Source organism: Neophocaena asiaeorientalis, unplaced genomic scaffold (assembly GCF_003031525.2).
Source record: "Neophocaena asiaeorientalis asiaeorientalis breed wild unplaced genomic scaffold, Neophocaena_asiaeorientalis_V1.1 scaffold166, whole genome shotgun sequence".
Classification (NCBI taxonomy): domain Eukaryota; kingdom Metazoa; phylum Chordata; class Mammalia; order Artiodactyla; family Phocoenidae; genus Neophocaena; species Neophocaena asiaeorientalis.
In genome coordinates, this window is record NW_020174933.1 from 234,439 (window position 1) to 259,497 (window position 25,059).

Here is a 25,059-nt window from a genome sequence, read left to right on the forward strand (position 1 = left end):
GCGCCAGAAATCCCCCCCCCCCCTCGCCTCACTCCCTCCTAAGGTCTGTGGGTTGATGTGTGCGTTTGGTGACTGCTACTGACAACACACCTCATCCTACAAGGCCTGCTCGGGCGCCCGTTTGTGGAAAATGACTGACTGTCTTTGCTGGTACTGCTGCTTGCGCCGCTTCCTTTTGTCACACTGGCACAACAGTAGCATCTTGAAAGTGGTTCTGAATGTTTTGTTGCACAGGGCATAGCACACGGGGTTCACGGTGCTGTTGATGTAGCACAGCCAATAGCCCAGATTCCAATAGGCTTTGGGGATGCAGCTGTCACAAAAGGTGTTCACCAGAACCATAATGTTGTAGGGGGTCCAGGTGATAATGAAGGCAAGCAAGATGGCGCTGAGGGTCTGGGCCGCCTTCTTCTCCTTGACGAGGGACATCCGTTTCCGCTTAGTGATCTGGCTTCTGGTCTTCAGAGCAAACCTCTTGGCCAGAGTAGCTTCCTTAAAGGACAGAGGCAGAGTGGCCGTGGCCTTGCCCACTGAGGAGTTGACATCAGAGGCCTTGGCCGTGTCCACGGCTGACTCCAACTGGATGGGAAGCTTGGAGAAGCTTTTCTGAAAACTGCCTCCGTCGTCCATGCTCTTTTGGGCCTGGAGTTTGCTGGCTTTCGTCTCTAAGTCCACTGCCCCCAGCTCCTCCTCCGGCACCTGCAGGTTGTCTGACGAGGGTAACTTGGTGGAGCTGAGGATGGTGCTGTGACCCGGAAGCTTGAGCACGATGGAGTAGATGGCTCTTGTCTCCGAGCCCATGTCCTCCTCGTCGGAGGAAGCGGAATTTTCCAGGGAGGCAGCAGCGTCGTTGTTATTCCAGCTGTCGCTGCTGCTGTGGTCTTGGTCAATCTGCTCGGCACTGGGCTTCCAGCTCTTCGTTGTGAACCAGAAGTGGCAGCGTCCGTACTTCCTCCTGGCTGAGCGTTTCATGCTTTGCTGCTGAAGCTCATAGCTGCTGCAGCTTCGAGAACTACCTGTGGGATGGACAAAGTTCTCTGCCTCTGCCTCTGTCCCAGAGGCCTGCAGCCCAGCAAGCTCTTTGGTACGTTTTTCAGTTTCCTTATAGATCCTCCAGTATAAAATAGTCATGATGGTGACAGGCATATAAAAGGCGGCGATGGCCGTGCCGAAGGTGATGGTGGGCTCACTGAGGAACTGGATGAAACACTCCCCTGGAGGCACAGTTCTCTTCCCAACAAAGTATTGCCAGAACAAGATGGCAGGAGCCCAAAGGATGAAGGAGATGACCCAAGCCAGACCTATCATCACACCAGCTCGCTTTGTTGTTCGTTTGGCTCGGTACGTGAGCGGCCTCGTGATGGAAAAGTACCTGTCAAAGCTAATGACCAGAAGATTCATGACGGAGGCATTGCTAGCCACGTAGTCAATGGAAAGCCAGAGGTCACAGGCCAAGTTCCCTAAAGCCCATCGGTTCATGATGATGTAGGTAGTAAACAGATTCATTGAAATGACCCCAATAATCAGGTCGGCACAGGCCAGACTTAAGAGGAAGTAGTTGTTGACGGTCTTCAGTTGCTTGTTGACCTTGAATGCCACTATCACCAGGATGTTGCCGATGATGGTCACCAAGGCCAGGACGCCCGTTAAGAATGCAATGAAGACCACCTGCCAGATGGTATGACCTCCCAGAGGGTCACTGGTGGTGCCATTTGGAGAGGAGGAATTCCCAGCTGCCCGAGAAATGTTGTAGCTGCCAAAATGAGTAACCGTTCCTGGGGGCAGCCCTGCATCGGAAGGGCCGTGAATCCAGGAAGAGCTGATGTTCGGAAACAAAGGTGAGGTTGTATTGTTATTGTGCAAGGTCATGGTGACTCTCTGACATAGTCTGGGGAGAAAAGAGAAAAGACGGAGTCAGGACCATTTCTGCCTTCATCTGATTTGTCCTTTGCATTGCATCCTTTAAAAGTAGCACTCCTCCTATTACTGGATAATAGGACCTACATTAGAGGCGAACCTGGGAGAGTCCAGCACATCTGTTCATCCCCTTATTTTAAAGCTGAGGAGTTGTCAACTTTATTTCGATAAAAATAGGTAAATTAAATAAAGGTGAACAGCACAGGGCAGGCAGAGATCGATCTGTTCAAGGTAGGCAGCACGATTAGCTGGTGACATGCACTAAACATTGTGCTTTTTCTCCACAACTTCCACCTTTCTAAATACAGACCACATATACTTCCGCATGATGTTGTCATCAAATAAGATCTTCCTTCCTTCTCTTTCTTTGAAAAGTAGGGGAAAAATAGTAGCTGCGTATATGATACTCATCCAGCATAGCTTGATCATCACACTACGTGAGAAATTGATCTTATTCATTTGCATTTTATCCACCTGGGCATTTTCCTAACCCAGGCGTCAAACATAAGCAACTTTAAGGCAATTCCAGCCACGTAAGCCTCACTGGAAGAAGCAACAGCAACCTGGAGCAAGGGGGGAAATACGCATAAATCACTTTCCATTATATTATCTCTTTAACACACAGTTAGAAAAAGTAATGTATTGGGCTTCCCTGGTGACGCAGTGGTTGAGAGTCCGCCTGCCGATGCAGGGGACGCGGGTTCGTGTCCCGCTCCGGGAAGATCCCACATGCCGCGGAGCGGCTGGGCCCGTGAGCCATGGCCGCTGAGCCTGCGCATCCGGAGCCTGTGCTCCGCAACGGGAGAGGCCACAACAGTGAGAGGCCCGCGTACCGCAAAAAAAAAAAAAAAAAAAAAAAAAGAGGAGCAGTAAGAGTAAATATGGGGAATTGACATGGATGTTGGAAAGAGAGAGCGTAATTCTCTGTGCCTTGGGATTCCTGGGTGCTGGTGACTCTATTTATACCCACATGGAAAAATCTGTGTTTGCTTGCTTCAAGCAAGCAAGGGATATGGGGGAAGGAGAGAGATGGGAGGGAATGTGGGGGAATAGAGACAGTATGATCATCATGGGCTCTCAAACCTAGATCTAGCCATTCCTGAAGTCAACTCTGCCTCTTTGAACTTGCCAGTTATGTAAGCCAACCATTTCCTTTGCTGCCTGGGCTACCTGAGAAAGGTTACTGTCATCTGCACCTGAAAGGGTCCTTATTAACATAACTGTCATCAGCTACATCAGCACTTCTCACTGAACCACTACTAGCTTTAGGTCATTAAGATTGGTGCCGCTGAATTCAATAAGTCCAGACTCTGCCTTCCAAGGACTTACACCTTAGATGAGATACAGGACATGGATAACATAATTTTAAAAAGCACGTAGTTTTTAAGGAAATGTCACATTGTTCACTGCAAATAACACATTATGTTTGTACAAATTAATACCAACTTATTTTGCCCAGTTGACCGATAACAGTGAAGAATATAAGTAGGAATTTTAGAAATAAGCCGGAGATCAATTCTCTCTTTCAGTTCATTTCTGTGAATCGTGAGGGCAATGCACGTTATACAATATTCCAGTCCAATCATGCTTTGTTGGAATACAGAATATAAAAGAAACCAGAATTGAGGAAAGACACCTACACTTAGGACCAGCTTTCTATAATGGGTTGATTAAATACCTGTCCTGGTGTTTCTGGTGTCTAGGGGTATGTTGATTCATATCAGAAAACCTGTGATTTACAAGCAGCTCATGCAGCTCAATAACAAAAAAACAAACAACCCCATCCAAAAATGGGCAGAAGACCTAAATAGACATTTCTCCAAAGAAGATATACAGAATGCCAACAAACACATGAAAGAATGCTCAACATCATTAATCATTAGAGAAATGCAAATCAAAACTACAATGAGATATTGTTAGGTGATCTTTGACCTGAAATCTCTGGCATACTTACAGGTAGCCATTGTTCTTTTTATAATTCAACACTAATTCACTATCTAATATCACTTAAAAGTTTCAGGTACTGTGTGCATTAGCACTATGCCTGAAAAAACAATGTACATACTTTAATTAAAAAATAATGCTGTTGGAAAAATGGCACTGATAGACTTGCTTGATGCAGGGTTGCTACAAACTTTCAATTTGTTAAAAATGCAATTATCTGTGAAGAGCAGTAAAGCTAAGTGCAATAAAACAAGATATGTCTTTCCTGGCCTAAATAGAGACTAATGTAACCAGAAATAAATCCATGTATATACAGTCAATTGGTCTTTAAATACTCTAGTAGAGACAGAGCTTTGAGATAAAGTCTTTTGAGCTGCAAACACATTGATCTTTGAGATCTCCCTCCCCCAACCTTCACTCAGGTCCCTGTACCTGAGACATTTTCCATCACCTCTTCTCTGGGCTCCATGCCACTGCGCCATATTCATCTCATAAAAAGGATCTTCCCATTCTGGAGGCTTGACAATTGATGTCTTGTTAGTACACAGTAGGACATCATTAGAACCTGATCAAAAGTTCATAAGGACTTCAACACAGAATATCTAAAAGTTCTTATTAGACATGATAGTCACCCAACGCCTTTCTTCCTGTACAGCTATCCTTCCGTAAGTAATATGTGACTTCCTAAGAATCAGGGGTTCTAGTTGAGACCGAGATGAAACAACGATAAACCTGGACTAAATGTATTCTGTTTAAGGTGCTTTTAACGAGAAAGGGACGTCACGTCTATGCTCCATGCTCTTTTCCTCATCCTGACTCAACAGCCTCTATGCTGTACAGTTAGTATATTTTGAGTCAAGGGAGTTCATGGTTAGTGCTCATTGAATTGACTTATGTTGGTGAGGAATTAAGGGAAACATTGCTTTTTAATGCTCAGGAAGAAACAGGTGGTGGGAACAGAGAGGCCTGTAAGCCTGCTGACCTTAGTACTTTGTAAGTGGTCCCAGGCAGGAGTTCTAGGAATGCAGCCTGCATAAGGGCAAACGGGGTTATCACATAGGAGCAGAAGTGGGGTGTGTGTGTGTGTGTGTGTGGCTCTAGATCCGCTCTGGGATTTACAGCAGGTTCCTGTCCAGGCTGGGAGCTGGGGGCTGTGGGGTCCCTGGGACAGTCAGGGCGTTGCTACTGAAGTGGTGCAGGCCCAGCCCCCAGGCAAGGAGCTCAAAACTGAACATGATCCTGCAGGTGGGCGAGACAAGCACCTTCCAGAGCCCTCCTGGATTCTGGGAGGAGGGTCATCCTTCCATGTGGGTTAATTACAACTCTGTACATATAGGATGGTTCTTGATTTCATCTCTGAGTATATATAGATTTCCAGACCGTTTTCACTTCATTCCATCTAGCAGCACCAACAGAATTGATTCACTTAGTTTTTCAAAATGTAAGTCAGGAGCCAATTAGTGGGCCAGCATGAGAATAAAAAAGAAAAGGAGATAAACAGAATTGAATGGGACACAGCAGAACACGAACCACATAATGATAACAGTACTGTTTCATAAAAGTTCTGATTAGCGCATGTGCACACCCACACCCACACATTCAATATATAGTCACGATGTAAAGTGTCTTTTGTACTGTGGGTCACATTCAACAATGTTTGAAAACCACTGCAGTTGATAGTTTGACATCTTTTTAAAATTTAAAAGGAGTAAGTGAAGGAGAAAATACGAAAGAACAATTTGAGAGTACGAAGTTTAGAGGAAAGCGAAGGACACTCATGAGAAGTTAACTCCCTTCCCCCTAGTTATGGAATAAAATTTTTCTGGGATTATAAATCTGTAAAATATATAGATAACTTAAAAAAATGTTTAAATATCTGATATGAAAATACATGTGAAAGTTCTTAGAGAGTCCTAAAAGGCCAATATAAATCTGAAGCCTTTGTCTAAATCACTTCTACCTCTATTATTATTATTATTTTAATCATGAAGGCTCAGGGAAAAAAAGGAAAAATATCTTGCACTTCACAATCATGCTTTTTTCTAAGACCTATTATTTAGTGCTTCTTCCATATTCGAAATCTGGTATGCATCATGTTGCAGGGCTTGTTTCGGGTCTCTCTTGGACTGCGTTCTTTGCTAAGAGTGTCTCTGTTTTCTGTCATAATTCATCACAGTATTCAACAGCTAAAATGACTTTCCCCGAAACTACCTTGGTCGGGCACAGGAAATGCCACCGCCGACCACTAGGTGGCAGAGCGGACTCGGAGAACAACCTCTCCAGCAGGCGCCAAAGAGCCGCCCGTTTCCCCAGGCTGGTGATGGGGAAACTTCAGCTTAGTTCAGTCATGCAGTCCGTGAAGGATATCAAACAGGGTCAACACACGCTCGGCAATCAAACATGTCTTTAAAGGGCATCCAACCTTTTCAGATGCGCACAGGCAGAATCAAACTTTGTGAACTCAGCTCGTGTTATTCATTTCAAGCCGCAGGGAGGACAGATGTGCCCTAATATGGTGCAGTCACTCCTGGTGCAAAACAGAACATCCCAGAAGCCAGAACTGGAACAGAATTCCATTTAAAAAGGACAAAGCTTGTTTTCAAAAAGTGGATGCATCGTGCTGCCTCCCTTGGTTGCCACCTTTCATATGTTTTATTCAGTTTGACAACAAAAATGAAGGCTGCTTGGAAAAGCACTTACAGCAGCACTGCCTAGGCATAGCAGTTGCTACTGAAATAACATGGTTTTTACCTTAAAAACAAAAGCCTAAATGGGACTAATGATTATCTGCTTCAGCACTCTCAAGCCTTTGTTATTAGAATTTCTAGAGAAATGACAAGAAATGAAAAACAGAGGTGAAGCAGTTCTTTTAAAATATCTGGGGGCTTCCCTGGTGGCGCAGTGGTTAAGTATCCGCCTGCCAATGCAGGGGACATGGGTTCGAGCCCTGGTCCGGGAAGACCCCACATGCCACGGAACAACTAAGCATGGGTGCTACAACTACTGAGCTTGCGCTCTAGAGCCTGCGAGCCACAGCTACTGAGCCCACGTGCCACAACTACTGAGCCCACATGCCTAGAGCCCGTGCTCCGCAACAAGAGAAGCCACCGCAATGAGAAGCCCGTGCACCGCAACAAAGGGTAGCCCCTGTTCGCCGCAACTAGAGAAAGCCCGCCGTAACAACGAAGACCCAACACAGCCAAAAGTAAAAATAAATAAATTTTAAAATAAATAAATAAATATCTGTAAGCCCACTTTGCCCACAGGAGTCCATGCACTCCCCCTGCAGTCCTTTTCTGAGGAAAAAAGAGGGACAGAGTGCAGCTGAATTCTGTTCTACTGCAAACCTTTACGACCTAAGGTACGTTCAGTATGGTTTCAACATTCTGCAAATTCATTGTTATTTATTAATATTTTGAAGACCGTGCTTTTGTAATGTTATTAGAGCTAACATAATTGTAGAAATAATTCTGATTGGAAATCTTTTTAATGAAAACAGTCATTTGGGCTAAATATTTCTTACATCTCCATTTACATACTGTAAGGACATCTGGGAAGAAAGTTCTTCTGGCTTGATTTTGACTTCTTGTGATTACTTTAAGTTAGAGTAGCTATGATATTTTTCAAGGTCCATATTTATCAGAGTATTTATTTTTGTATCTGACCATAGTCCATACATGTGATTTCCTTTTAAACTTCAGCCTACATGTGTCCTGCCCAATTCACACATGTACAGAAGACTGTCTGTTTGCAAAGAAAGTAGAAGTAAGTGGGAGACACGTAGAAAACAGTGTAACAAGCCCTGCCACGATGCATTAGGGTCAGAAACATACTGATTCTGCCACGTGGGCACATTATCTGAGTCCTCTGATCCTGCTTCCTCATCTATAAAATGAGGATTATCATACATGAGGATTGGATAGAATGTGTAGAAAACACTCAGTATAGTCTGACGGGTCCATGACAGTTTCTCAAAAATGGTAAGACTAATTGAATAATTTTCTATGACTGTTTGATTTTATAGATTGGCGCTTTTCAAGGCTAACAAGAGCTGACATTTGTTGAGTATAAAACACTTGTTGGGTTGAGGTCTCAACCCAAGGTGACTGTGTCTCCATCTGGCAATGTCTGCGGACATTTCTTGTCACAATTTGGGGAGAACGTTCTACTGGCATCTGGTGTGTAGACGCCAGGGATGCTGATAAACATCCTACAATGCACCAGACAAGCCCCTACAATAGAGAATTATCCAGCCCAAGAGGTCAATAGTGCTGAAGTTGAGAAACTCTACTATAAAGAAAGAGAGAGTAGAGATTCAGAAAATGTTGCAACATTCCATTTGCCAGGAGAAACTGGAAAACGTCCTGGCACTCACATACCTGGCATACTCTAAGTCTCTTCCAGAATCAGCTCACATTTAATTTCTCTGGAAATCACACTCTCCCCACTCCCCCTGAGGATGAATCTGACATTCATTTATTTGGCTCTTCCATCATTATTTCAGATAGTCAATGTGTCTGAGTGCTTACTGCAGGCCTTATGTGGAAGACAGAGTTCTTGCTGTCTAGGAACCACCTGGAGACACCATCAACTGAACAAAATCACTGCAATAGAAGGAGAAAGGCGAGGCTATTTTGTGAGTTTGAGGAATATAACTCCAGGCTGCCATGCCAGTAAAAGGAGAACACAGCATTCCGAAGGGAGTACACAGACTATTCAAAGTCCACCGCCCAGCAGTCCTGCACGCCCTGCACATCCTCCCATCCGAGCCCACAGCATTTCAACTTGTCTCCCTCACTACACCAAAGATTCCATCTTCTGCTACTCAACTCCTTCCTCCGACATCTAGCGCAATTTCCTTCCCAGAGTAGACCCAGAACGATTGTCTCCACCCCAGCATTACTGAGATTAACACTGTTACTCATAAGGGCTCAAGGAGATAAGCTTGGAGAAGGTAAAGGTGGCAGGAAGGAAGAAACACATTGTATTTGCAACAGGCTGGGGGCTCCAGCTGTAGGTAAGGCTGACAAACTTCTCTAGGGTTCTCAAAGCGACCTCAGATATGGTGGCATTTGGCTGGGAATGACCCAAGAAAAGAAAGAGTTAGGTGGAATACATCTTTCAGGACTGGAAGAACCTGAGAGAGGAGTCTTCCCTTGATCACCAGGCCATTGCCCAGGGGTGGCTTCAGCCTCTTCCACCTAAGAGAAAGAGAGAGGGGTTCTCAAATAACCACACCCTCTCTTTGAAGGTTCATCTGGTAGTTGTCACAATACAAACACAAGAGTTTTCTGGAAAAACAAGCATCACATAATACACAAATTTTGTAATCACTCTTTGTTGCCCTTGAATGTACTCTGGACCTCATACTCTTAACACTTGTCACGCACCCTGATGGCACTAGGAGTCCTGCAAGGTGGTACCCTGGGTTTGAGTCCTAGCTCACTGTTCACCCAGCTGTGGCATCTCCGGTTAGTTACGAAAGCTCGGAAACTCTCAGTCTCCACACACACCAGAAAATTCAGAATAGTAATAGCAGTAATACCGTATGGTTGTTAAGCAGATTCAGGGAGGTAACAGGTGAAGCATCTGATACAACTGCCATCACTCAATAGATGTTTTATAAGTGGGAGACCCCTCCTCTCCCACTTCATCCTCACACCCAGAACTGGGGTCCCTGGTGTTCCCGGTGAATTTGAGGTTCTTGATGTCTCATCGCAGAAAGAATTCAGTGAGAAACAAAATGAGAGGTAAGAAGTGGATTTTTTTTAAAGACAATACACAGAGTGTGGGCCATCTCAGAAGGCAAGAGGCCTTGGGAGAAACACGGTGTGGTTAGTTTTTATGGGCTGGGTAATTTCATAGGCTAATGAGTGGGAGGATTATTCCAATTATTTCGGGGAAGGGGGGGAGATTTCCAGGAATTGGGCCACTGCCCACTTTTTGGCCTTTGGTGGTTAGCCTCAGAACTGTCATGACGCTGGTGGGTGTGTCATTTAGCTAATGTATTACAATGAACATATGATGAGGCTCGAGGTCCACTGGAACTCGAATATTCCGCCATCTTGGACCTAGTTGGTTCTACCCAGTTTTTGTCATGTCCTATGGCTATGTCATTCTTTTAAAGGTTGTGCCCTGCCCTCTTCCCTCCTGTTTCAGTAGGTGGGCCTCAGGGAATTACCAAAGTCTACACCCCTTTTTCTTTGTCTGACCTTGACCAGTGCTGCACCTGCTTAGGCAGGTTCTCGGAGGACCCTAACCGCCTCAGTGAAGAATTGCAGGCCCTGACTCTTTCCTTGGACTTACCTGGAAGAATGTAAATACTGTCCTTTCCCACTGCTGCACCAGTGAGGAAAAGGCCCAAATTTGGGCACAGGCTACATGTTGCCCAACCACATAGGAACCCTGTGACAGCAGTACCTCTAATGGATCCCAACTGGGACTATCAACCAGGCCAGCCTGGTATCACTAGTAGGGATCACATGATCCTTTGCCTCACTGAAGGGATGAAACTACGCATAATTAAACCTGTTAACTATGATAAGGTTAAAGAGATCACCCAAGGCCAAGATGAAAATCCAGCCCTATTTCAGGCCCGATTGGTAGATGCCCTCAGAAAGTATACGAATGTAGACCCAAATACTTTCGAGGGACAAACTGTATTTGCAGCCCACTTCCATTAGCCAATCAGCCCCTGACATCCGTTGGAAGCTTCAAAAGCTTGCCATGGGGTCCCAAACCCCTCTCAACCTTCTTATTGACATAGCCTTCAGTATTTTTAGCAAGAGACCAGGCTGAGGAGGAAAAGAAGGAACAGCGTGACTTAAGGAAGGAATGACAGGAAGCCAGGCTTTTGGCAGCCATCATGACAAGACCTAACCCACCACCTGATCACCCCAAAAGTACTCCCAGAAGACCTCTGCCAAGGAAGGGAGCCTTTCTCAGCTGTGGGAGTCCTGAACACTGGAGCAAGGAATGCACAGGAAACAGGTCCCAGCCTACACCCAAAATGCCATGCCCACTCTGCAACAAGATGGGCCACTGGAAGAGGGAATGCCCCGAGCACTGAAGGGAGTGAGGAAATTCCCCCACGCCAGTCATGACAGTGGTTGACTGATGGGACCGGGACCTCCCAAGGCTCCTGAGGAGACTGTCATCATCACATGGGAGGAACCACGGGTGACCACTGACGTGGCAGATAAGCTTGTCCAATTTCTAGTGGACACGAGAGCCACTTACTCTGTCCTGATGTCTCATGCTAGGTCCCTTGCCCCTAAACCTGCTCTATCACTGGGGACAGATGAAAGCCAAAACTAAAATATTTCGCCACCCCTCTACCTGGCACCTGGGGAAAGACTCTTATAACTCACAAGTTCCTTGTCATGCCTGAATGCCCCAGCCCATTATTGGGGAGGAATTTTCTCTCAGCCTTGGGGGCAACTCTTACTCTCTCTGAAGACCAAAGCCAAGGAGTGTTTTTGGCTGGACTATGTATTATACAAGACACAGACAGTCCAACCCAAAATATTTCCCCAGAAATTGAAAAACTTATAGATCCGCAGGCCTGGGATCAGGGAATCCCAGGGAAGACAAAGTTCGTCACTCCTATAAAAATCACCATAAAGGAAACTAATAACTTCCCTTCCAGGCACCAACACCCCATAAAACCAGAGTTTTGACAAGGCCTCCAACCCCTAATCTCAAATTAAATATGAGCTCTCATTAAATATGTGCTTTTGGTGCCATGCCAATCTCTCTGTAATATTCCAATCCTACCTGGTCTTCTCAGGAACCCTCATCTCTGCCATCCTCATAAAATGCAAATTTTGCAAAAGGGAGTAAAGTAATTTAGAACTAGACTTGTCAAGTATAAGTAGAAATCCTAAGTGTCTTTTCTGTAAACATTAGTAAAAAGGGTTTAGCCATCTAGACAGGTGACCTTGATTTGTTCCATCTGCCAGAAGCCCAATTTGAACCCAACCTTTTGTAATTGATGGGTTTTACGTTGTACCCGACTCAGGGCTGAAATTTTGAAATGAGAACTATGAGGTCTCTCTGTTTGTTTGTGTATTCATATGTATCTATATGTGTTTTTTGTTTTTGTTTTTGTTTTGCGGTATGCGGGCCTCTCACTTTTGTGGCCTCTCCCGTTGCAGAGCACAGGCTCCGGACGCACAGGCTCAGCGGTCATGGCTCACGGGCCCAGCCGCTCACGGCATGTGGGATCTTCCCGGACCGGGGCACGAACCTGTGTCCCCTGCATCGGCAGGCGGACTCTCAACCACTGAGCCACCAGGGAAGCCCTCTATATGTGTTTTAAATGTATGGTATTACCAAAATTAATTAGTAAAAGAGCTGTACTTAATTGACTTAATTAAGTGCTTATATAAATACTCAGAAATATAAAACTGGCCAAAATGAATTTCAGGTTCGTGTCATCTGGGAAATATTCAATACTAAACTGATATCTGGTATTAAAGGTGGCTTAAGCTTGTTGGTCTGATTAATACAGACACGTCTTTACAGTCATCAATGTTAAGTATAGTACTTCTGTTGTACCTAGGTTTACTAGAGGTCAAATAAAACCTTATTACTGTATATCTGGCAAATTTGTTAGCAAGAAAAATAACTTAAAATGGAAAAAAATAACTTTTAAGAAAAGTAGGATGTGTGTTTTCAGTAAAGAAAGTATGAGGAATGGAATTGCATTTTATTAAGCGAAAAGGAAGTAGGTCTGACTTAGAGCTGGCTGTTTCTAGATGGAAAAATAAAGTGATGGATACAGAAAGTGATGAAAGGTTGGTGGAAAGTGGACCCTGAGAAAAGAGTTGTGCATGATCAGGATTTTCTAAGATTGAATTACATCTAGTCAGGTAAATGGATTTTGTTGGGAACGGGCTAGGACAAGACTGCATTTGGCTTCTCCCTCCAAAGTATTCTTGAAACGCTGCCTTTGACAACAGATTTTGTGAGTTTCTTTGCCTTTAAGTGATTTGTATTTGCTTTTGAGATCTCTTGTAACTTTGGTTGAGAAATGTGTTGTCTCACAGTGCCCTATGATCTTATTTGACGAAGTGTTTGAAAACTTCTTGACAAACTTCCCAAATATCAAATTTTAATTAAAGTTCTTTTGATTTCCAGCTAACTTTGGGATGCTTTAGGGGGGCCCTGAGGTATCCCAAAGAAAAATATTTAACCAGGATTATTTGGTATGTTAAGTTAAATGTAATCATTTGTAATTCTGGTTACTGTAACCAAGGTTCTTTATCAATAACACTGTAATCAGATGTTTAACCATGCCTCTTAAGTCTTTTGTCATTTTTAGATATTTCGTACTATGATGCTGTTACAAAAAATACTTCATCATCAAGAAGATCCACAGAAAGGCTATGGAAACAGTTACAACAGTTCCACATCAAGAAGGTGGCTATGTGAGGATTCCAGCCCATACCGACTTAAAACAAGGAGTTGTCCTGCCCCTGGGGCCCCTAGATCAGGCATACAGAGATTTTTTACTCCCTGACGGCAGGGTCGATGCCCCTACTCAGCACTGAAGCAGTCACAGAAGATGGACTGTCGCCCCTCTGCTTCCCGTAAGAATATGGGAGTAAAATCTCTGGGGGAGGGAATGAAACAGGAGGGAAGGGGGCAGGGCACAACCTTTAAAAGAATGACATAGCCATAGGACATGACAAAAACTGGGTAGAACCAACTAGGTCCGAGACGGCAGAATATTCGACTTCCAGTGGACCTTGAGCCTCATCACACGCTCCTTGCAATACATTAGCTAAATGACACACCCACCAGCGTCATGACAGTTCTGAGGCTAATCACAAAAGGCCATAAAGTGGGCGGTGGCCCAATTCCTGGAAATCTCCACCCCTTCCCCAAAATAACTGGAATAATCCTCCCACTCATTAGCCTATGAAATTACCCAGCCCATAAAAACTAACCACACCATGTTTCTCCCAAGGCCTCTTGCCTTCTGAGATGGCCCACACTCTGTCTGTGGAGTATGTCTCTCTCTAGGTAAATCCACTTCTTACCTATAACTTTGTCTCTCATTGAATTCTGTCTGCAATGAGACATCAAGAACCTCAAATTCACCGGGAACACTACTACTTCCTGAAGGGGGCAAAGAGGCTCTGGCTACATTTCTGGTATGGAAGCATAAAGAGGCTTATAGGACAGTAGGGCAGCGGAGAGACTGAAGATGGTGGAAGAGTATTGGGGTTTGGGTCCTCTGTCTGGAGCTCCTGTTCTTCTGGGTGCCACTAGAGAGGGCTTTTGTGTAGCCCGAATGGGTCCCAGCTGGCGGGGTTCCCTAACGTAGGACTTGCATAGCTCCAGGTTTTCTCTTAGGGCCATAAAAGCCTGTACATAAGGAACTTCTGTCCATTTCCCCTGCCTTTTGCAAAAGATGTCTAGCTGTAGGATGGCACTATAGTTGAGGCTCCCATTTTCTGGCCAGGCCTCATCGTCCTCAAGTTTATGTTGGGGCCAGACTTCATCACAAAAGAAAATGAGCTTTTTTTGTTTTAAAGAATCTAGAGAAAATTTGTCCCAGTGACTCAAAATGCACCCGAGGGGTGAGTCCTTGGGGATGGAGGAGGTGTTCCCCATTGTTCCTTCAGGGAGAGAATGCTCCTGTACCAGAGAGAAGCACTAGCATTAAGAGGTCCCATAGGGGCTAAGACAGGACTGGTTCCAGGTGTCCCCATTCCCCTAGTCCTGTCGACTTTATCCACAATGTGGGTTAGCTACTTCCCCACGTGGCAGTCTTTCTGGCCCCAGCATTCTGGGACACGTGTCCTATCCTGGCATCTGCAGCACCCAGGATAAGTGACCTTCCTGAAGGTTTCTCTATAGATTCTATAGATTAATCGCTGTATTCTGGGATATGTTGCCCTGGAACGGACATCCTCATGGTTCTAGGACCTATTTAAGTCCCAGCCTTTTTCTCTACAAAGGTGGTAAGTTTTGGAAAACAGGCACTGGCCCTTTAGGGAGGTGGTTTGTGAAAAAGGAAAAAAACCCTCTCTTTTCCATTTCTTTTTGTGGGCGGCACCCCTGGGGCCTTGGTGCCATCCTCACCCTCCCCTCTTCCCACATGTGCTCTGGCCAGTGAGCAGTGGGGCTGGGTGCAGGGGCGGATATGGCAGCTGAAGTGGAGGCACCGTGACTGTAGTTAGGGGGATGGAAGGCCCTATGACCCTGCAAGGAGACTCCAAATCTCGTGACCCTGGGGAGGCAAGCACAGCAAATTCGGGTCAAGCATGTATCCCCGGGCACGGTCATGTGTGTGACCCACCAAGCTTGAGTTGCCTGCCCTGCCCTAACAGGGTGGGGTCAGGGCAGACCCTGGAGGGGCCAGCCAAACACCAGGAGGTGGGGGATTGGGAGGTGAAAGATGGTCCCACTACCCTGAGTCCCAACCACGTGGTTCAGGACCATCCTCCTCCTCATACCTGGGGGTCATGAGCACAGCCTGCCTACCGCATGAGGGAGCTCCCGAAGGGATCACAGCTGCTGTAACCATGGCACAAACACTAAGTAAGGCTGGATTTCATATTTTTACACAACTGGACCTGTTAACAGTTAATCAAATGGTGGATAAGGCAAACCCAGACGGCAAAGATCCTACGGCTCGGGTCCCTGGTTGCCTGTGACGATGGCTGGAAACTTTCCCTGACATGCCCTGCCCATATGTAACATTAGGAAGTGAAAGACCTACCAGCAAGGTTGGAGAGTACCTGGCAGATTTCTTTTTCCCCATTTGCGGCAGAGTAAGGCACGAGATAAGAGTGGAAAGAGTGAGGTAGGGATGCAGAGTTGAGACAAGGATAATTCGGTGTAGGTGGACCAATAATAAGCCTATGACAGTAGCCGCGGGGAGGGGGCAGTGTTATGCTTTTAACTGTGAGCCTGAAATCATTGCGTGGCAATTGCCTTGAGGGGAGTGGACAGACCTAGCGTCTCTGTAGTCTGTTCCACAATCCACTTATCCTCTCACAGAGACTTCTTTTCCACGCCAAGCACCCTGATGGCTTTTAACTGCTTGTCCTGCGCCCACATTTTTGTGGCAACAGGTCTGAAAATGAGACAGACTATAAGAAAGAGAGGGAGAGAGAGATGGAGATGGCTGGAAGTAAGGCAGCACCTCTCGAGTGCAAGGGAGGCAAGAGGCTGAGGCTTACCGAATTCTCCTGGCTGTCTCGCCAATATGGTCCTGCTGAATTTGATGTTCTTGATGTCTCACTGAAGAAAGAATTCAGTGAGAGACAAAGCGATAGGTAAGAAGTGGATTTATTTCGAGAGAAACACACTCCACAGACAGAGTGTGGGCCATCTTGGAAAGTGAGAGGCCTTAGGAGAAACATGGTGTGGTTAGTTTTTATGGGCTGGGTAATTTCATAGGCTAATGAGTGGGAGGATTATTCCAGTTATTTTGGGGAAGGGGTGGAGATTTCCAAGAATTGGGCCACCGCCCACTTTATGGCCTTTTGTGATTAGCCTCAGAACTGTCATGACGCTGGTGGGTGTATCATTTAGCTAATGTATTACAAGGAGCGTGTGATGAGGCTCAAGGTCCACTGGAAGTTGAATATTCTGCCATCTTGGACCTAGTTGCTTCTAGCCAGTTTTTGTCATGTCCTATGGCTATGTCATTCTTTTAAAGGTTGTGCCCTGCCCCCTTCCCTCCTGTTTTACTGGGATATGCCAAGGTGGCCATGGTGAGATGACCACTTGCACTTGCAGCCACCTGTGCCATTCCTTGTTTTTAAATGTTTGAAATATTACTTTGTGTATATATGAATTTTCATTTTACTATTAGGTTATAAACCTCTGGGGACAGAAACAAAGGCTTACTTTTTCTTTTCTTTTCTTCCTCCCTTTCTTTAAGTTTCCAAGTCTTTTTTTGTGATAAAATAAAGTGGTTTCCTCATAGGTAACATGTTTAATGTATAGATATTTGATACATATGATTAATAAATATTCATCTTTTTTTATAAAAGCAAATTAGGCAAGAAAAAGACATAGTAATCATCGTTTCTCTCAACAACTTGAAAGTAAAATGTCCTGAAGATCAAAATGAATTCTACTGAAGAAGAAGAAGCATTGAAGGATGGGGAGAAGGAGACAGAATACAAAATGAAAAAACCCCACCAGTCATGGGGAAAAAAAAAAAAAAACCTAGCAAGATGGCTTTAAATACTCAGCGAAGAATTTTATGCATGGCTAAGAGATTTAAAAGCATTGTGGGAAACTGACACAACATTGTAAATCAACTATACTTCAAATTAAAAACAAGCATTGTGGGAAGGATAGGAAACTAGGTAAATGAAAACAAGACACCACAATTATATTTTGATCTCTTTTGTCCTTCCACGGACATGCTTTCTAAGTTCTTTTTATATGACTTTGAGGACAAACATCATGATGACCTCAGGACACTGCAGGTTTTGCTCTCGGTGTTTCCTTTCTTCTATCGTGATAGCATCTGTTTTTCAGGGAGCCAGGTGCTTTTCTAAGTGATGTGCATGTGTTAACTCATTTAATCCTCATCATAATCATGTGAGGTGGAGGCTATTAGGCTTTCTACTTGAAGCTAAAGAAACTGGTATAGCAAGTGGTTAAAAGACCTGCCCGGAGTCCACATACAACTAACTGTAAGACACAGGTGTGCTGGCTCCGAGTCTATTCCTAACCTCTATCCTAGTAGTGGATTTGTCATGAACACGCAAAATTTCCAAACAATACGCAAGTGTATAAAGCAGAAATTCAGTCCTCTTGCCCTTGCCTCTCTCATTCCCATGCCCTAGAGGTAACCACTAGCAACAGTTCACTGAGTAAATATTTGTTAGATGAATGGATATGTCCTTCCCAAACGTGTTCTTGTAATTACAAAATACATATGTGTTTTTTTTAAGCACTCACTATGTGCCAGGCACTGTTCTCTTTGTTTACACACATTAAGTCTTTTAATCTGCCTAACAACCCTGTGAATTAAGTCTTTTACTTAATGTCCAGATGAGAAAATGGAGGCACAGAGAGGTTAAGTGACTGAGCCGGATCACACAGCTCCTCAGTTGCAGAGTTAAGATGTGAAGCAAGGCAATCTGACCCAAAATTTTGCTCCCAAACAATGGTATATTATGTTCCCTAGTTTTCTGTTTTTCACTTCACAGTGTATCATGGGCATCTTTCTCATTCAGTGCAGATAAACCTATGTCACACATACTTTAAAATGAACTCAAAATAGAGAGGGACTGTTGAGGATTCATCTATTGGCAGATTGTGTTCTTGACTCAAATAGAATTTTCAGGGCAGGTAAGGGCATGTTGCTGTGTTTGCTGAGGATTCTTTCTTTGAAGTGAAAGAGTGAAGAGCACAAATGCAGCCAATACAAATCCCTAAGACACTCCATAAATGAGTCTGGCGGGTATCCAAACTCATTTTCCCCCACAAGTTCTACTGTAATTTCAGAAGGAGTTAAAGGCCAGCCTCAGTTTATCAGTGTTTAAAAGAGCTATCCATTGACTACCTCTCTCACATCACAAAACTGTGTAGAAAACCAAACAAATGAATAGATATGAAAGCACTCTGATGAAGTATAAGATGGATCAGGAGCTTAAACAACTCTTAAAACACTAAACTCCAAGGGCATTTGCAGTTTTTGATTAAAAAATAAAATGGAAATTAAGTTCTTTAAATATGATATACCAGTATAAAAAAAGAGACTATTTCATTGAAAGTACTACCTATCTCTTAAAATGAAACAATGAGAACAGAAACTGTGAGAATTGAAATAAAATAATAATAAAATGTATATTTTGGCACAGCCTGTGTAATTAAATATTGGAAAACAATGATCTCTTGTTTTAAATTTCCTGAACCCAAATGGAAACTAAAACTCACATCACTATTAATTCTGGCTCCATGGGATGAAAAACAAAGAGGCCAAGGAAGAAAGTTGAGCTAGTCCAAAGAAGCAGTGAGAATCCTCATTGTAAAATGCGAGAGGAATGTGAATTCAAAATTAAACCCTGAAAGTGTGAAATCAATAAAGTGAAAAGATTTATCCAGGCAGAAAAGAAGAAATTATACTGGGGTTTATGAATAAAAACAAACAAAAAATAACTTCAGGTTGACTGTTGTGGTTTGGTGCCTGGAATTACTTTTAAAAGGAATCTGCACTTCCTCTGAGCGATATACTGGCTGCCTGGGCCTTGCCTGGGCATCTTGGCATGAGAGTACTTTGCGCTGATGAGTTCAGAAGTATCATGTCTTATCACCTGCCCCTAAGCTTCCCGAAGTCAAGGAACTGGGCTCATACGTATATACAACCCAGCCGGTGGATGATTTGGAGCCAGACACACCTGACAGCAAACTCTCCATGTACACCTAAGTTATCTGGGTAGATGACTTCACCCTCTGTGGTGAGGCTTGTGTTTATCTTCCCTGGGATAATATTTGAAAACATATAATTCAGTGGCTGAGATATGAAGTCTCTGTCTGCAGTAAACATTATTATTAGCTGTACCTTACTGTTGATTACATGCACGAAACACTTCATAGAATTAATATACCACAATGGGGGCAGCCATAATTCACCAAAGGAATTCTTTTAGCAATTGCCAACCCCCAGCTTCAAATGATTTTATTTTATTTTTATTTTTTTAACATCTTTATTGCAGTATAATTGCTCTATAGTAATGTGTTAGTTTCTGCTGTATAACAAAGTGAATCAGCTATATGCATACGTATATCCCCTTATCTCTTCCCTCTTGTGCCTCCCTCCCATCCTCCCTACCCCACCCCTCTAGGTGGTCACAAAGCACAGAGCTGATCTCCCTGTGCTATGCGGATGCTTCCCACTAGCTATCTATTTTACATTTGGTAGTGTATGTATGTCCATGCCACTCTCTCACTTCGTCCCAGCTTACCCTTCCCCCTCCCCGTGTCCTCAGGTCCATTCTCTATGTCTGCGTCTTTATTCCTGTCCTGCCCCTAGGTTCTTCAGAACCACTTTTTTTTTTTTTTAAGATTCCATATATATGTGTTAGCATACGGTATTTTTTTTCTCTTTCTGACTGACTTCACTCTGTATGACAGACTCTAGGTCCATCCACCTCACTACAAATAACTCAATTTCACTTCTTTTTATGGCTGAGTAATATTCCATTGTATATATGTGCCACATCTTCTTTATCTATCAAATGATTTTAAAGTCTTCAGGATCTAAGTGATGCAGCATGAAACACAACATTCGCAGTGGAGATTGCACTGCGTGTTGCAAAGTGCTGTGCATATTGCTGAACTGATATATTTCAGGGTCTACAACATGCTTTATGACACAACTAATTCTATAATAACTGATCATACCTGTCATCCATTGAGTGCTTACTATGTCCATATATATGTTCCATATATGGCATATATGGAATACGCCTTCATAAATGCCATATAATGTGCCACTCCATATAAGGTGTGTGTATATATATATATATATATATATACACACACACACACACACGTGTACGTAATATGCCTCCATAAGTGCCACATATATATATGTAATGTGCCACTCTGTATATGGCATACATATATTAATTATATATATTCAAAATATATATATACATATTCATTAGGGTAAATCCTTATCATAACTCTATAAGGTGGATGTTCTTAGTATTTTATGTTTGAGGAAACTGAGGCTCAGAGGAGTTAAGCAGCTGCCCCAGGGACACTGGACTAGTTAAATACGGGTGCTGGGATTACTGTGTATATCTGACACTGAAACACACTCTGTTTAGCTCACCCTACAGTGGGCTCCTCTTGTAATTGGCATTAATCACGTGATTATTGTTGTGTTCATACGTTGCTAGTTTAAGAGTCAACACATTTGATTCTTCTTTCTCTGTGACAGATGAACCTGGAAATGGTTCGTAAGAGGGTGCAAGACTAAATAGGGTGAGGGTCTTCCAGAATCTAAAGTTATACTCTTTGATTGTCTTTTTCTTTTTTAAATTTTTCTTTTATATTGGAGTATAGTTGATTAACAATGTTGTATTAGTTTCAGGTGTACAGCAAAGTGATTCAATTATACATGTTATCTTTTTTTTCAAATTCTTTTCTAATGTAGGTTATTACAGAACATTGAGCAGAGTCCCCTGTGCTATACAGTAGGTCCTTGTTGGTTATCTGTTTTAAATATAGCAGTGTGTACATGTCAATCCCTAAGTCCCAACGATCGTCTTTTTCATACTTAACCTCCCTCATTATGCCTGATGTCCTCCGGAGGGCCTGTCATTTAGAATTGGTTAAATTTTTTTTTTTTTTTTTTTTTTTTTTTACGGGGCACGAACCCGCGTCCCCTGCATCGGCAGACGGACTCTCAACCACTGCGCCACCAGGGAAGCCCTAGAATTGGTTAACTTTTTGACACAGTCTCAGCGTATCTCAGCCCAGGACTGAAGGCTGAAACACTGCCCCATGAACACCTGCTAAAGTGAATGGACTGGTTCCTGGTCACCAGCTGCCGTGGAGATGATGAGGTACTTTGCTGTTCTCCATCACTGGTGTAGCCTGGTTGAACCAGCCTGCATAAGCCAAAAGTGATGGAGATGTACAGATCTTCCTCGACTTATGATGGGATTAAGCCCTGATAAACCCATTGTAAATTTAAAATATCCTAAAACAAAAATGCATTTAATACACCTAACCTACCAAACATCATAGCTTAGCCTAGCCTTAAAACGTGCTCAGAACACTTACATTAGCCTACAGTTGGCCAAAATCATCGAACACAAAGGCTATTTTATGATAAAGTGTTGAATATCTCATGCAATTTACTGAATGTTGTACTGAACGTGAACAACAGAACGGTTGTCTGGGTACAGAAAGGTTGTAAATGTATGAGGTGTTGACCCTTGTGATCACGTGGCTGGCTGGGAGATGCAGCTGCCACTGCCCAGCATCACAGGAGAGTATTTTGACCCTATATCACTAGCCAAGGAAAAGATCAAAATTTGAAGTACAGTTTCTACCGTGTGTTGTTTTTCACACCATCGTAAAGTTGAAAAATCCTAAGTCGAACCATCATAAGTCAGGGCCGGTCTGTACGCTTCATCCCTTTAGCTCTAACCCTTGTGCTCTGTTGCCTGTGCTTTGTCACGCAGTCTCTGCACCTTTTGTAAAAGAATGTTGCCTATAGCCTGAAACATACAGGAGAGCCCATTCTGGCTCTGACCTTTAAAAGTGTAACACTTTTCCATTCATACAGAGATAAAAAGTTGCAGAACAGAAAACAACAATTGCCTTGTTGGAGGTTTATAGAAACATCCTAGCTTGACCTACAAGGACAGCTGCAAGAACAAAAGATTCCTGCACCAAGAAGTTGAAACAACCAACCACACCCCGTCCCCTTTTGGTAGAAAAAATGCCTGAATTTTAATTTAGAAAGATCGTTCTTTGGGAAACTAGTCCACCATCATCTTGGTCTGCTGGCTTTCCGAATAAAGTCTCTGTTCCTTGCCCCAATACCTCATGTCTCGATTTACTGGCCTGTCGTTCAGGGAGTAGTACGAGCTTGGACTCAGTAATACACTGAGGTGACCTGAGACTTCTGGGCAGGTGTCACACTCCAGAGGAAGCAGCACTAAGGTCACTGCCTTCCTCCTCTGGCCCTGGCACATTAGGAAACCTGGATGTGGGAAGTTACTGATGAAAATTAATTGTTTGGGGAAGCTGATTAACACACTGCTTGGTTTCTCCATGAAGGCATGGACATGCATCAGAATAGACAGCTTTATCCAGTTTATTTTTCATTGCCATTCTTAATGACATACGAGTGTTGGTGTCAGAATGCATCTGTCTCCAGAGAAAAACACCACAATGACCATCAACACCACAACTTCAACAAGAAAAGCTTTCCACTCTAAAAAGAGACTGCAAAAGAAAAGGCTTTTTATAAAATTCATATTTCAATATATTCCAACCAGGGGCAGATACAGATTTTGTGGAGACTGGAGCTTCTCTAAATCTATTGTCCTCCTTTAACAAAATGAACACAAAATTATGACTACAAAATGCCACCACTCCTCTCTCCCTCAGGGGTCCTATGTAAACATGCAAACATCACGGTTGGGGGATTTAGTGTTTCTGAGAATAATAAAGAATAATAAATAGGAGGTCACTTTTATAATACCACATGCCAAAGCAACATTTATGGGACAATTTTCTCCATGTATGTGGTACAATGTCACGCACAGAGGCCCAGTAAGGCTCACGGGAGCCCAGCTGGAATAAACAGCATATCTGTGACAAATGGTACTATATCCAGCTGCAGGCCGGTGTCTACTGTAGTTCCTGATGGAATGTGAGGTTCAGCCAACTTAAAATTCTTAATTACAGATCTGGAAATGAACGCTAATGCAATTTTCACATGATATTAGATTTGCAACTATTGTAAGAAGACCTATGGAAGTCGAAGGAACTGCCCACTATCATGCAATTTATTTAAAGAAAAACTCTGACCAGATGTTAGGCTATTCAAGGCCACTGAAGATAGAAGACATACAGAAGGATTAAGTTAGAACTGTTTCCAGGAAATATTTAAATAAGATATGATGATGAGACAGAAGAGCTGGCCCTGAAAAAATGTTTCCATGGGAACGTCTATTTTCTCCTCCCTGTGGTATTTTAAATTAGAATACATATCCATCAGTGTTGGAAACCCTCACTGCACATACCCAAAGGATTATCATTGGTCTTTAGCACATCTCCCTTCCTGTGGGAGACTCCTCTGCTGGCCATCCAGCGCTCAAGATCAGTTTTGGAATGCTTACAACTGCAACCCAAGACTATCCCTCTCTCACCAAAGTTTGGGTATGGGAGAAGATTCAATTCAAGGCTTAGACTCTACTTCAACAAGGATTGAAGAAGAACCATTCTTACCCTCCTTGCTTACTTAAACAATCACCGCTACATGATTCACTCTGGCTTGAAATAACAAAACACACCTAAGGAGAAATCAGGGGAGCAGCCTACATGGTACTAAATTTCTTAGCGAAACTCTTAGGAATAGTCACAAGATCATTTAGAAACCGCTTCAGGAGCATTTTAATTAGCCTTCCCCTCAATAATCTAGTGAGGAACCAGAGAGAGGTTAGTTTCCATTGGACAAGATCAGAGAATGAGCAAGATGTAGGACCCACTTTAACCTGGTGCACTTGGATCAGTCAGCTATTTAGCTTAGTTGCCTTCCACCGTATGGGAATGGGCCTGCTAGGGAGCTAAAGGTTCCCTATGGGACCTTTAAGGGAAAAACCACGGCAGGTGTCATGTTTACAGAGGATTAATGGCTTAGTCACTGTATGGACATGGGAAGCACCGAGCAGGTGTACCCTTTACTTGATTAAGGCACGATGCGATTGCTGGAGTACCCACCGCAGAAAGATGGTACCAAAGTTGTCACCAAATAAACTTATCTGCTGCTAAAAATATACTGAGGGCTTTAGCACAAAAGCAACGTAGTGATATTTCTTTCAGGGTACAGAAAATGATCGCCAATAACTGCCAACAAGCCAACCAGTTTCAATTAGATGAGTATGGGCTTCACTCATATGAGTTTCCTCAACCACTGGTTCTCAGAGTGTGGTCCCTGTCACACTCTGAGCATCACATCAACCGGTTACTTGTTAGACATGCACATTTTGGGGGCCTACTCCAGATCTCCTGTATCAGAAGTTCTGGAGGTGGGGACAAGCAATCTGTGTTTTAACAAGTCTTCCAGGTATTTCTAATGCATGTTCAAGGTGGAGAACCATTGTCCTAGATGACTGGCACATGTCTTCTATCTCACGGGTTTACAGAATCAAGACACCCTCACATACTGTGTACCATGGGGGCATTTCAGGGATATCAATTATTTTTCATTCCTTCTAAGGCACCTGCCTGTTACAATTTTTCCAATGATCTCTAAAAATTTCTCTTCAGGCATTCCTCCTGGTCGCCTCCCCAACCCCAATTCTTATCAGATTCTAAACAGGCAGTTAGATTGTAAACTCTTTGACAGTAAGAAGGAATCAAGCCCAGTGGCCTGATCCATGTCCTCTATCTCTAAGACATCTGCTGTTGGGGGCTAAGCATACTTTACTTGTTTTCTACCAGCCACTGAACAAGAATTCATTCTGC

The 25,059-nt window shown here is 43.5% G+C and overlaps 1 protein-coding gene across 2 annotated transcripts in view; it reads right to left on the reverse strand.

Moving 5' to 3' along the window:
- The window catches only part of CHRM3 (cholinergic receptor muscarinic 3), a 190,280-nt gene that overhangs the window by 1,577 nt on the left and 163,644 nt on the right, over positions 1-25,059 (reverse strand). Inside the window, exon 3 of one of the 2 annotated variants that reach the window (XR_003005485.1) lies at positions 9-1,888. Coding sequence is in view for 1 of the 2 variants with exons in the window: in XM_024761433.1 (XP_024617201.1) it covers positions 97-1,869 (1,773 nt within the window). In the remaining variant the exon portion in view is untranslated. Of the gene's footprint in view, positions 1-6; positions 1,889-25,059 lie in introns of those variants that run through there. The other variant, XM_024761433.1, reaches the window with a different exon arrangement.